Source organism: Oncorhynchus tshawytscha, linkage group LG13 (genome assembly GCF_018296145.1).
Source record: "Oncorhynchus tshawytscha isolate Ot180627B linkage group LG13, Otsh_v2.0, whole genome shotgun sequence".
In the NCBI taxonomy this organism is placed as follows: Eukaryota; Metazoa; Chordata; class Actinopteri; order Salmoniformes; family Salmonidae; genus Oncorhynchus; species Oncorhynchus tshawytscha.
The window spans coordinates 12,436,100-12,450,014 of NC_056441.1; the positions used below are offsets into that span (position 1 = coordinate 12,436,100).

A 13,915-nucleotide genomic window follows, 5' to 3' on the forward strand; every position below is an offset into this window, starting at 1 on the left:
AACACACTGTAATGGAGGAGAACAAGTTAGAAAGGTCAGCTCTGTCTCTCTTAGAGAACACACTGTAATGGAGGAGAACAAGTTAGAAAGGTCAGCTCTGTCTCTCTTAGAGAACACACTGTAATGGAGGAGAACAAGTCAGGAAGGTCAGCTCTGTCTCTCTTAGAGAACACACTGTAATGGAGGAGAACAAGTCAGGAAGGTCAGCTCTGTCTCTCTTAGAGAACACACTGTAATGGAGGAGAACAAGTTAGAAAGGTCAGCTCAAATGAACTGGACATTCTGTTAACTTCTGTCCTGTATGTCAGTTAGGACATTGAACCACATGATCCTTTATACTATGTAAAAATAAGTAGAACATGCTGATAAATGATAAAGACTGACAAATCAGTTTATTAAATGATAAATAAATCAGTGATACGAGGAACATTGTCAGACAGTGCTGGTGCTATTCTTATCGTGGATACCTCCTGTAGGGGTTCAGGTAACAGCCAATGAGAAGAGAAGTTCATTGTCCATTAAAACAGAAATGTGTCTTTATGCACAATCCAACCCCCCCAAAACACACACAAACCCAGCAATGCAGCACTCCTGGAGCAATTACAGATGGACAAGTGCCTCGCTCAAGGGCACATTGGCAGGCGATGGTACCCAGCATGATCACAGCAACCTTCCGGTTGCCCGGCTGACTCTGGGATTCAAACCAGCAACCGCTACTCTAACAACTAGGCTATCTTCCGCCCCAGGAAGGGGTCACTATCACTATAACGGTCACTACCTGATCATGCTACAGTATTCTATTCTAGCATGGCCATGTACGCTAGTGATATCCATCCTTACCGCGGCCACCTCTTCATAATGGTGCAGATGACAGCCCATGAGGTAGGCGGTGGGCGCCATGAGGAAGTCCAGCATCTGGCTTGAGAGGACGGGGACGAAGGGGTGCTGCCACACCAGGGGGTGGATGAAGAACATCAGGCTCTCTGCCAGCAGGGTGAGCCGGGCCCAGTCACAGGAAAACATTACTACCCTCTGCTCTGTCAGCAGGCTGGTAATGATCTGATGAGATTCAGACAGACAGACGGTAACGTTGATATCAGTCCTGGCTTCAAATACATGTGTATTTTATTATTTAAATACTTATTTTCGGTGTATTTAAGTATTTTCTAATAATGGGGCCCAAATCAACTATTGAAAGGATTTTGTAATTATTTCCTTTTATTTTTTCCATTTATAGGCCTACTATTTGAACATTTTTTCCAAATACATTATTTTAAATGCCAAAACAAACCTGGGATTATTTAAGCATTTGTATTAATACTGTGTATTTAAGTATTTCCAAATATATTCCAATATTAATACCTGTGTTTATTAAATAATTACTTCCAAATGACTTTGAAAGTAATTGAAATATCCTAAATTATATTTGAACCCAGGTCTGATTGATATAGACATGTCTTTTACCATTCCAAACAGACGAACAGAAACATACTGTACATTTGCACATTATCACATTCCCACAGTCTTTTAGTCTCTTTAATTGCATTGAAAGAAAATATAATGTAGTGGGTTAGGCAGTATAATCTGGCTGTCTGTCCTCACTTGGAGGAGCTGTCGGGGTCTAAAGCACAGGAAAGGCAGATGGAGGTCGAGGTCAACAGCTGGCCGGTCCTTATCCTCCCGGGAGGGAAGCCCAATCTGGAGAGGCCTCAGACTAAACACCTGGGACAGAACAGGTAGAGGAACACAGATAGTTAAATTACACTATTTTAATGTTAGTCACTTAACAATACAACACACTACATAAACATACACTAGACTGGGTAGAGCAGAGATTGGCAAAATGCCCATGATTGGTTTTACAGTTCATCCTTAACATGATCTCTACTGTTAAATAATGCCAGTAAATCATAGAGGGAGACAAATGGCTCACCACATGCAGTTGTCCAGGTGGAGGTATGGGCACCAGCGCCAGCTTGGCTGAAAACTCCTTCACCCTCTCCTCAAAGTCCCCCATCCAGCTGGGCTTGAGCTGGGACAAGAGACTGAGCACACACCCGTTAGATGGACACCATGCAGTCAAAACACAACAAACAGGTCAATAGGTGTCTAAGATGAACTGAACTGATCCCTTTATAACAACGGCCCACATCTGGCCGTATTTACTGTGATAACCTGTCGTCTACTGTTTTGTATTCTCATTCGGTATTTACTTAAAACACGAAAACCTAGAGGAATGAGAGGATGGTAAGAGGATGGTGAATTGTTCTCACCATGACAGGCAGTCCCTGAGAGCGTTGTAGTAAGGGTATTTAGAGATGACACAGATGCCGTACGCCGTGTAGAGACGGGACGACTTGGAGGACAACCGGTAGCCATTTTGGTGCCCACCATCCTGAGAGAACTGGGACCCAAGCAGACAACCAATCAGAGAGCAATGTTTTACATAGTGACCAATGACCTGATGTGAACAGTAATTGAAATGACTGTTCATGTGGATGTAGACTGTATTTATATTTCATGTGTCCTTCTACATTCCCATAGCAGCAAATGTAAAAGTCTACAAATGTATTTAAAAAGAACATGGACCTAAAAGGGCCAATGTTCACAATAAATATTTGTTTTGCTGATGAACATGCTTATGTCCATCCGTCTTCAAATTATAAACCACTCTTTATTGAAGAAGGTAAAGCATTCCAGTGGGCATGGATAAAGCTCAGCCGGTAAGCCATCCCACCTGTATAGGCCTGTAGTACTGCACCACTACAGCATGTGTCCTGTTCCCGAAGACATCAGTAAACACCAGGTAATGGTACGAGTCTTCTCTCTGCTCACTGGCTATCTGAAGACCCCCTGGCCAATGGAAGAAAGCAGACACAAGACCTCATATAACAGGAATTATAAACTGGGTGGTTCAAGCCCTGAATGCTGATTGGCCGAGTGCCGTGTTATATCAGACCGTATACCACGGGTATGACAAAACATTTGTTTTTACTGCTCTAATTACATTGGTAACCAGTTTATAAAATCAATAAGGCACCTCTGGGGTTTGTGGTATATGGCCAATATACCACAGCTAAGGGCTGTGTCCAGGCACTCCGCGTTGCGTTGTGCTTAAGAACAACCCCTGGCAGTGGTATATTGGCCATATACCACACCCCCTCATGCCTTATTGCTTAATCGCACGACACATCCACCTTTGGTGATGAAGATGACAAATCTGGAGTTATGAACATACTCCTTTGAGCATTAATATATAGTGCTATGGTGTAGTGTGTGTGTGGCTAGCCGAAATCACCACGCTGTGTCACCTGGGAAGCAGAGCTGAGGCAGGGCGATGAGGTCCAGGTCCTTGGGGACACTGATGTCCTCTGTGGTGCCACCCCATCCATCGCTACCCTTGGCTGCTTCTCCATTAGCCGTACCAGGCCTCCCCTCTTCTTCTTGATGAAGGAGCGCCTCCTCTGGATCCTGGTGAAGGCCGGGCGTGACCCTGACCCTTGGTCTCGCTACTCACACTCTCTTTGGTCACAAAGGGTGGGGCGTGCACCTGCAGTACCTCCGTCTCCAACAGGGGGAGCTCTTTGATTTGACCCTGCTGGTGTGACTGGTAGGAAGAGGAAACATTACATGATATCATATACAGGCCCACATGTGATGCGTATGACTATGTGTCATATGATTGATACGATGTGGTGGAAGCCTAAGCCCACGAAAATCAATGTGTAGCAAAACCATACAGTGTAGTGAATCTGCACATTTCTGACATGATTTACTAAAGCTGGAAAGAGAGCAGGCAATGGGTTATTTTTATTTATTTATTTTCTATTTTACCTTTATTTAACCACGGCAAGTCAGTTAAGAACAAATTCTTATTTTCAATGACGGAACAGTGGGTTAACTGCCTGTTCAGGGGCAGAACGACAGATTTGTACCTTGTCAGCTCGTGGGTTTGAACTTGCAACCTTCCGGTTACTAGTCCAACGCTCTAACCACTAGGCTACCCTGCCGCTCCAAAACATATGCACGATTTGGAATCCGATCGCAGATCTGACAAGCAGAGAAGTAGGGGAAGATTTCATACCATAGAAACATTTTCTCTAACTTGTTGCGTTAGTGGTCAAAAGGGCAGTTGTTTGGGAGAAGTTGGTAAGAACACGATTGAGTCAGCAGTACCTACCTGATAGAGTTCCCTGAGTGTACTGCTGACTGCTCCAACCACCACACAAGCCTCCAGTAGTCCAGAGGGAACATCTGCCATCAGAGCCTAGACGACAGCAGAGCCAGCCGGACACCACTGACACACACACACGGCCATTGTCTTCTTTTCTGAGTCCAACAGGTGGCGTCACTCCTACGCAAAACTCCTCCTGTACGACGTTAGTTCAAACAAATGTGGAATGAGTCGCACTGTCTGACGTAAGACAAATGGGGTTTGTCTACAGTCCATAGATCCAGAATAGAGTCAGAATGATAAGTCTCCTGCTTCTCCTCCTCTACCACTTTCTTCACTTCCACAGGACCCGTCTAGATCAGAATCACCTAGAGGAAAAGCCCATCTCAGTAGAATCATCTGAAACATGGCCTCAGGTCTAGGGAACGACAGATACAGACAGTCAGTTAGGTTAGTCATTCTATAAGTCACTAAGGCCTGATAGAAGTCAGCATACATACCCTATAAACTAAGATCCTGCATGCCGGCCTGGTAATCATGAAAAACCCATCGTCGTCCCACCAGATGTTGGGGCCTGATCACTCAGGCAGCTAACCAGCAACCGATCATTAACATGTTTAACATGAATCCCAAGCCCAGGGGAGGAAATCAAGTATCCGAAGTTACCGTAACTTATCTAAGTGAATCGTCAGGTTGACTTAGTTTTATTTTTTTGTCAACTGTAAAGCAGAAAGGTACGATTTGAACCTCATATAAACCACGTACAACATGTTGTCTCCATAACGTATTACTTTGCCTGCATACTTTCCTGTTGTTGGCGATGGTAAAAAACAACAACTAATCAAGCAGAGATGGGGCTTTACTGATGTAGGTTCCAGAAAGGAGCTGGTATGGGAGTGAAGATTTCTACAGCGATAAGAGCTTACTCAGAGTCTATTCACAGTCTATTCTCAGAACAAGAATAGACTGATGAGTTTCAGAAGAAAGCTCTTTGTTTCTGGCCCTTTTGAGCCTGTAAACCAACCCAGAAAGGCTGATGCTCCAGATACTCAACTAGTCTAAAGAAGGCCAGTTTTATTGCTTCTTTAAATCAGGACAACAGTTTTCAGCTGTGCTAAAATAATTGCAAAAGGGTTTTCTAATGATCAATTAACCTTTTAAAATTATAAACTTGGATTAGCTAACACAGGAGTGATGATTGCTGATAACGGGCCTCTGTACGCCTATGTAGATATTCAGTCAAAAAAATCTGCAGTTTCCAGGTACAATAGTCATTTACAACATTAACAATGTCTACACTGTATTTCTGATTAATTTGATGTTGTTTTATTGGAGAAAAAAAAGTGCTTTTCTTTCAGAAACAAGGACATTTCTACATTTGAACGGTAGTGTATATAAAAACGTATAACTAAAATATCATCTTTGCATAAGTATTTGTTTAGGCAAACCTAAATTAGTTCAGGAGTAAAATTTGACTTAACAAATCACATAATAAGTTACATGGACTCACTGTGTGAAATAATCGTTTTTTTTAAATGATGAACCCATCCTCTGTACCCCATAACATCTGTAAGGTTTCAGTCAAGTACTGAATGTCAAGCACAGATTCAACTACAAAGACCTGGGAGCTTTTCGAAAGCCTCATAAAGAAGGGCAGTGATTGGTAGATGGGTAATAATAACAAATCAGACATTGAATCTCTCTTTAAGTATGGTTAAGTTAATAATTATGCTGTGGATTATGTATTAAACCAACCAGACAACAAAGATACAGTCGTCTTCCTGAACTGAGGGGCAGGACAGGAAGGAAACTGCTCAGGGATATTACCATGAGGCCATTGGTGATTTTAAAACATTGTAGTGACTTCACAATAATAACATAAATGACAGACTGAAAAGAAGAATACAAATATGCATCTTGTATACAACAGGGCACTAACGTAATACTGCAAAAAAAACAAAGCAAAGATATACACTTTTTGGCCTAGATGCAAAGCCTTATGTTTGGGGCAAATCCAACACAACACATCAACGAGTAACTGACTCCTTATTTCCAAGAATGGTGGTGGCTGCATCATGATATGGGTATGCTTGAAAAATCCGCAAATACAGTGGAGTTTTTCAGGATGAAAAGAAATGGGATTTAGCTAAGCATAGGCAAAATCCTAGAGGAAACCTGAATCAGTCTGCTTAACACCAGAGACTGGAAGAGGAATTCACTTTTCAGCAGAACAATAACCTACAACACAAGGCCAAATCTACATTGGAGTTGCACATCAAGAACACAGTGAATGTTCCTGAGTGACCAAGTTGACTTAAATCGGCTTTAAAATATATGGCAAGACTTGAAAATGGCTGTCTAGACATGATCCCCAACATCTTGACAGAGAATTGAGCAAATCATAAATGGGCAAATATTGCACAAATCTGGGTGTGCAAAGCCCTTATAGACTCCCCAAGAAGACTCACAGCTGTAATCGATGGCGTTTCCAACATGTATTGACTCCGGGAGCTGAATACTTACGCAACGATTATATTTCAGCATATTTCATTTGTATTCATCTTTAAAATATGTTAGAATATTTCTTCCACTTTAACAGAGTATTCATTTGGTGTAGATTGTTGACGAAAAAAATGACAATTAAATACATTTTAATCTCACTTTGTAACACAATAACATGTAAAGAAATCCAAACATACTTCCGGAAGTTACCATGAATTACTTAGTGAGATTTATTTGCTTTGTTGACACAGTTTAGAAATCATCCTGTCATAACTGCCATTTTGTCTGCATGCAGTGCTCATAGTCTTTATTTACCATGTAAATAATCATATTCCTAATACTACATATGACCTATTTGGTCAAAAAGTTTAACTCAAAAGATAAAAACACAAGACACAACAAAGAGGCCTAGAGTAAGTAGGATTGTGTGATTCATAAAGGCCAAGCAGTTTGTTTTTCTCCCCAAAAGGCACATCCATTTCTTATCAGTGTAGCTGCAGTGGTGCTTACAGCAGGTCTATGAAATCCCTGCCCAACATTTTGGACCAGTGAGTAGCCCAACCTTGTGTAATGGAAAACACTAGGAGTAATGTTATTCTCTCTCAAAATCCACAGTTGGGGGGGACTAATAGTTCTGCCTGTACACAACTATTCAAGGTGCAGTTCAGAATAGCAATCCATCCGAATGTTACAGTAACTCCACAACAATGGCAGAGTGAACAGAATACAAATATAGAAATATTCCAAAACATGCATCTTGAATACATAGAGAGGATGTTGAAAAGACACGTGCACTGTTACTACACTACATGACACCAACGATGGGTTTTAAAATGTGATTTTCCAGAAATAAACGAGTCGATGAAACCACAGACATCTAGTATGTACTCTGCTCTGGCAGAACCCGGTCCTCCGGGTCATTCTAGTTCTAAATCTCAGGTACGTCGCAAGTCTGTGCCTCATGGATCTTATTGATAGGGTGCCATTTATAGTCTAACGACAGGTATACTGATCTTTGTCCTAATCTATAAACGCATGTTGACTTCTCATTTAAACTACAGAACACAAAAGAGGAAAAGTGATGACAGTATAGGTAGGGGACAGCGTCAGCTGTATTCAGTTTTGACACGGTCTTGACACTTTAAATGGCATTGTTGTGACAAGAAGGTTTGCATCTTAAATTTAAAAAAGTGGTCAGATTGTTTTAAACCTGACATATAGCTAGCTCTCTTATGACACTTTTAGAAAATACAAGACATCACCAACCTCTATTCAATCGGCTATTTTCCATCAGGTACCTTCGTTGGTGAAATAATGAAGGCGTCAAATGTAACTTTATTGTCGATAAAGCGCACACGAAGCTCCACACAGTACGCGGCTGACCTGACCCAAACACTCCACTCACCGGATAAGACCAGAGCAGTGGAGCAAATGCCACATTTCAACCGTTGTCGGCTCCATACAACTTCCTGGTAAAAAGGCGGCTCATAGCCTACACAGATTCAAATTAGATTCAGGACTAAAAAGAATCAGACGCAGATAACTCCTTAAAACCATATTAGTTCAACTGTATTGCGATTCAATTAAGATTTATATTGTCGCCTACAACTACAATCATGTTACAAATAAAACGATTATAAATGTATAGTACTGCTGGTTACAATATGTAGTTAAATGCTGCCATCCAGCGGCTGAGAGAAACATCCATGAAACGCAGAACCCTTTCCAGGGGTGAGAAATGTAACGCGAGAAGAACACCACGAGGTGGGAACATTGTATAAGAGACTGTTGTCAACATTCCCAGACGAGTGGCCCTTTTGTGCACAAGGTCTCATTTGTGCATTATGTTTAGATCATGTCCAAGACACAGTGGGAGTATGGTACTTAAGTAAAATACTTAAAAGTACTAATTAAGTATTTTTTTTTGGGGGTATCTGTACTTAACTTTACTATTTTTTTTATTATTTTTTTGACCACTTTTGCTTCACTACATTCCTAAAGAAAATTCTGTACTTTTTACTCCATACATTTTCCCTGACACTCAAAAGTACTTGTTACGCCTCTTCAACCGCCTCTTCAACCTCAGGAGGCTGAAGAAATTCGGCTTGTCACCAAAAGCACCAAAAGCACTCACAAACTTCTACAGATGCACAATCGAGAGCATCCTGGCTGGCTGTATCACCGCCTGGTATGGCAACTGCACCGCCCTCAACCGTAAGGCTCTCCAGAGGGTAGTGAGGTCTGCACAACGCATCACCGGGGGCAAACTACCTGCCCTCCAGGACACCTACACCACCCGATGCTACAGGAAGGCCATAAAGATCATCAAGGACATCAACCACCCGAGCAACTGCCTGTTCACCCCGCTACCATCCAGAAGGCGAGGTCAGTACAGGTGCATCAAAGCTGGGACCGAGAGACTGAAAAACAGCTTCTATCTCAAGGCCATCAGACTGTTAAACAGCCACCACTAACATTGAGTGGCTACTGCCAACACACTGTCAATGACACTGACTCTACTCCAGCCACTTTAATAATGGGAATTGATGGGAAATTATGTAAAATATATCACTAGCCACTTTAAACAATGCTACTTAATATAATGTTACTTACCCTACATTATTCATCTCATATGCATACGTAGATACTGTACTCTATATCATCGACTGCATCCTTATGTAATACATGTATCACTAGCCACTTTAACTATTCCACTTGGTTTACATACTCATCTCATATGTATATACTGTACTCGATATCATCTACTGTATCTTGCCTATGCTGCTCTGTACCATCACTCATTCATATATCCTTATGTACATATTCTTTATCCCCTTACACTGTGTATAAGACAGTAGTTTTTTTTTGGAATTGTTAGTTAGATTACTTGTTCAAATAAAATTTGATTTGATTTGATTTGATTTACATTTTGTTATTACACACTTATCAAGAGAACATCCCTGGTCATCTCTACTGCCTCTGATCTGGCGGACTCACTAAACAGAGAACATCCTGGTCATCCCTACTGCCTCTGATCTGGCGGACTCACTAAACAGAGAACATCCCTGCATTGTCGGAACTAGAAGCACAAGCATTAAACAGAGAACATCCATGGTCATCCCAACTGCCTCTGAACATCCATGGTCATCCCAACTCGCTACACTCTGCACTAACATCTGCTAACCATGTGTATGTGACAAATAAAATATTGTCATTTGATTTGATTTGATTTACATTTTGAATGCTTAGCTCTGACAGGAAAATGGTCTAATTCACACACTTATCAAGAGAACATCCCTGGTCATCTCTACTGCCTCTGGATCTGCCTCTGATCGGACTCACTAAACAGAGAACATCCTGGTCATCCCTACTCCCTGATCTGCTGACTCACTAAACAGAGAACATCCCTGGTCATCCCTACTGCCTCTGATCTCACTAAACAGAGAACATCCCTGGTCATCCCACTCCCTGGTAAACAGAGAACATCCCTGGTCATCCCTACTGCCTCTGATCTGACTCACTAAACAGAGAACATCCCTGGTCATCCCTACTGCCTCTGATCTGATTGACTCACTAAACAGAGAACATCCTGGTCATCCCTACTGTCTGTGATCTGACTGACTCACTTAACACAGAACATCCTGGTCATCCCTTCTGTCTGTGATCTGACTGACTCACTAAACAGAGAACATCCATGGTCATCCCAACTGCCTCTGATCTGACTGACTCACTAAACAGAGAACATCCCTGGTCATCCCTACTGCCTCTGACCTGGAGGACTCACTAAACAGAGAACATCCCTGGTCATCCCTACTGGAGGCCTCCCTGATCTGGAGACTGACTCACTAAACAGAGAACATCCCTGGTCATCCCTGGTCATCCCTACCTCTGCCTCTGATCTGACTGACTCACTAACTCACTAAACAGAGAACATCCCTGGTCATCCCTAGAGAACTCATAAACAGAGAACATCCCTGGTCATCCCTACCTCTGATCTGACTGACTCACTAAACAGAGAACATCCCTGGTCATCCCTAGGACTCACTAAACAGAGAACATCCCTGGTCATCCCTACTGCCTCTGATCTGACTGACTCACTAAACAGAGAACATCCCTGGTCATCCCTACTGTCTTTGACTCACTGATCCCTGGACTCATCTAAACTAAACAGAGAACATCCCTGGTCATCCCTACTGCCTCTGATCTGACTGATCCCTGGTCTCACTGATATGGTGGACTCACTAAACAGAGAACATCCCTGGTCATCCCTACTGCCTCTGATCTGACTGACTCACTAAACAGAGAACATCCCTGGTCATCCCTACTGCCTCTGATCTGGAGGACTCACTAAACACATGCTTCATTTGTAAATGATGTCTGAGTGTTGGAGTGTGCCCCTGGCTATCTGTAAAATAAATAAAACAAGAAAATGGTGCCGTCTGGTTTGCTTAATATAAGGAATTTGAAATGATTTATACTTTTACCTTTGATACTTAAGTATATCTAAAACAAATACTTTTAGACCTTTACTCAAGTAGTATTTTACTGGGAGACTTTCACTTTGACATGAGTCATTTTCTACGAAGGTATCTTTACTTTTACTCAAGTATGACAACTGAGTACTTTTTCCACCACTGGCAAGACATAGTATTGCAGTCTGGTAGATTTCCAGTCATTTAAATGAATCAAATACCCCCCTTGGTTTATAAATAGTATATGACTTATGTAGCTTAGGCCAGCAACTGTTTCACCTTATCATAAACAGGATCTTACAGAGTGTGGCTTTAACTGAAAGAGGAAGCTGTGGTTAGCTCAGGGCAGATGACCTGTGGTTTGACCCGAGGTGGAATGTGATGTGTGATATGGTGTGAAGGTGTAGTTATTCCCACTCCAGTTTATTATTCATTTTATAACCCTGATAAGTCATCATTAAAGTTTGGCGCTTAATGCACTGATAGCCTTCGTGTCTTCTTCGTCTACCAAGATCTTCGGACTGTACACTGGTTTTCCTCATATTGACCTAAAAACAAACCACCCTCTAATACTTTATATTACACATGTAGAGTATTTCATAGATGATGGCAGTTTATTAACATAGTTACATAGCTAATATTTTGTTTTCAAAAGGTAATATATGAGTGCAATACAACAATAAAGCGACAGAAGCCCTTGAGTTTTTTTTTTTTTAAAGGTGCATTCAATACAGTGTTCTTCCATGGTTCTACATATGCAGTCTCAAGCATATTTACACAACGTATATACAGTCCTTATAGAAAAACAGCTAATACAAATAATCTGCTTTTTATAGCAGCAAAATTAACTCAAATAGTATTTACACTGACTGCAAATACTGTTTTTCCCATTCTTTAAGTAATATCAGTGATAAATTCATTACATAAAATACTATATGCAACTCTCATTGTCCTAAAATAAAATGACCTTATAAAAGTATTTTTAAAATAATCAAGAGATTAATGATAGCATTCTCCTATCAAAAGAAAAGAGGGAAATTAAATGAGTTTAATTATCAAATTGAATTATACTTATTCAAAAAACACATTTCTGTCTGAAAAGTTAACAAATGAAATATTGGTATTGCAGTGTGACCTCAATCTTATAAAATAAAGTGAATTGAGAACCAGATGACGCGCTCACACACGTGTTTCAAACACATTCCAGTCCTCCGATTACTGTAACATACCTCTTGCATTTGTTACTGTAAATATATATCTGTATTTATATATGTTATATTTAAATAAAGTGAAAGCATCCATTTAACATGAAAAGAGCTATATATATATAAAACATATCCAGTACTTTTTCTTTTGCAAGATTCTTCTTCTTTTCTTCAAACTTTGTATGTGCAAGTTCTGTGCAGACCCTCTACCCATCACAAAAATATTTTACATTCATGACTTTAACATTGTCACCTGATGGAATCAAGGAAACGCAAACTCCCAGCAGGCCTTTCAACATAGGCCACTATGTCAACATTCCAGAGTCAACAGCTAGAGGTTCAGGAAAACTATCATACACTTCCTTGCATCTTAGAAACACTCAAGTTGCACTTCAAGTATTCAACAAGGCATGGTTCTTCTCTAAAAACCTAACCAATACTATGCTTCTTTAGCTACGAATACATGGTTGTTGTTTTTCATACAGTATAACTATGATTCACATACATACAGCCATGCATTAAAAAGTTCACCCCACCCCAGAAACTTAACACTTCCACCCTTGCTTACAGAGGCAGAAAACATTATTGCAACAATCGTCTGATTTGTCAAATACTTCATGCACTCTGTTTGTTTACACTTCAAGTTTGGTTTGAATCTCCTCTTGACACTCTGAAAAGATTTCAGCTTTTTGTTTTTCAGTTCGACACATTAATGAAGGTTAAATTACACTTTCACAAATCTACCTCTACTGATTAACACGTATCCTTAACAAGAGACAACAGAGCGATGTAGTCTGTAACTTCAATATAATAAACACATAGGAGAAGGAAGCCATATCTCATATACGGTAAGTATTTGTGTAGAAACACAGCCAACCTGGATGTAGTAATTGGGTAGTCCCAGCTCTATAGCCCTAAGGCTCTGATCTGACCTCCTGGGGCCTGTCACAGCAGAGACACACGGGCCTGTAAAGCCATAACCAGCATGCTCAGACTAGAGCCATAATGAGTTCCACAGTGGAGCTCTACTCCCTTCACTAGTTTCCACACTCAGTCCACCATGTAGTCTATAGAAGAATGCAACTGAGCCCCATTCTGGCTCAGGGTGCATGTAGGCCATAGAGAGCCAACATGGTGTGTTAACATTTAGCTAAGGCCGCTTCAGATTACAGCATAACTCGCCACAAGGCCCAAACCATGCAGCAACTAGGTGTTAAATGTAAATGCACTACAAGTGAGAGGATATAACTCTTCTTTTCTATTTTTTACCCCATTTTCTCCCCAATTTCGTGGTATTCAATTGGTAGTTACAGTCTTGGGTCATCACTGCAACTCCTGTACAGACTCAGGAGAGGCAAAGGTCGAGAGCCGTGCGTCCTCCAAAACACAACCCAACCAAGCCACACTGCTTCTTGACACAATGCCCACTTAACCCAGAAGCCAACAGCACCAATGTGTTGGAAGGAACACCGTGAACCTGGCGACCGTGTCAGCGCGCACTGTGCCCGGCGCGCCACAGGAGTCGCTAGTGCGCCATGGGACAAGGACATCCCTGCCGGCCA

General features: G+C 41.3%; 1 protein-coding gene and 1 long non-coding RNA gene across 2 annotated transcripts in view; both read right to left on the reverse strand.

The window, feature by feature from the left end:
• Positions 1-3,480, reverse strand: part of LOC112246015 (DENN domain-containing protein 3) — a gene marked incomplete at its 5' end in the record, with an annotated part of 48,807 nt that extends 45,327 nt beyond the window's left edge. Inside the window, 6 exons of the mRNA XM_042295030.1 lie at positions 838-1,059; positions 1,603-1,722; positions 1,934-2,045; positions 2,274-2,404; positions 2,738-2,853; positions 3,312-3,480. Coding sequence (XP_042150964.1) covers positions 838-1,059; positions 1,603-1,722; positions 1,934-2,045; positions 2,274-2,404; positions 2,738-2,853; positions 3,312-3,480 — 870 coding nt within the window. The remainder of the gene's footprint in view (positions 1-837; positions 1,060-1,602; positions 1,723-1,933; positions 2,046-2,273; positions 2,405-2,737; positions 2,854-3,311) is intronic.
• Positions 3,481-8,288, reverse strand: LOC121839037. Its single transcript, XR_006078558.1, has 3 exons — positions 7,943-8,288; positions 4,181-4,592; positions 3,481-3,607 (listed from the first exon to the last, which is right to left on the reverse strand). It is a non-coding gene; the product is annotated as an uncharacterized LOC121839037 (long non-coding RNA).
• Positions 8,289-13,915: the final 5,627 nt, after the last annotated feature.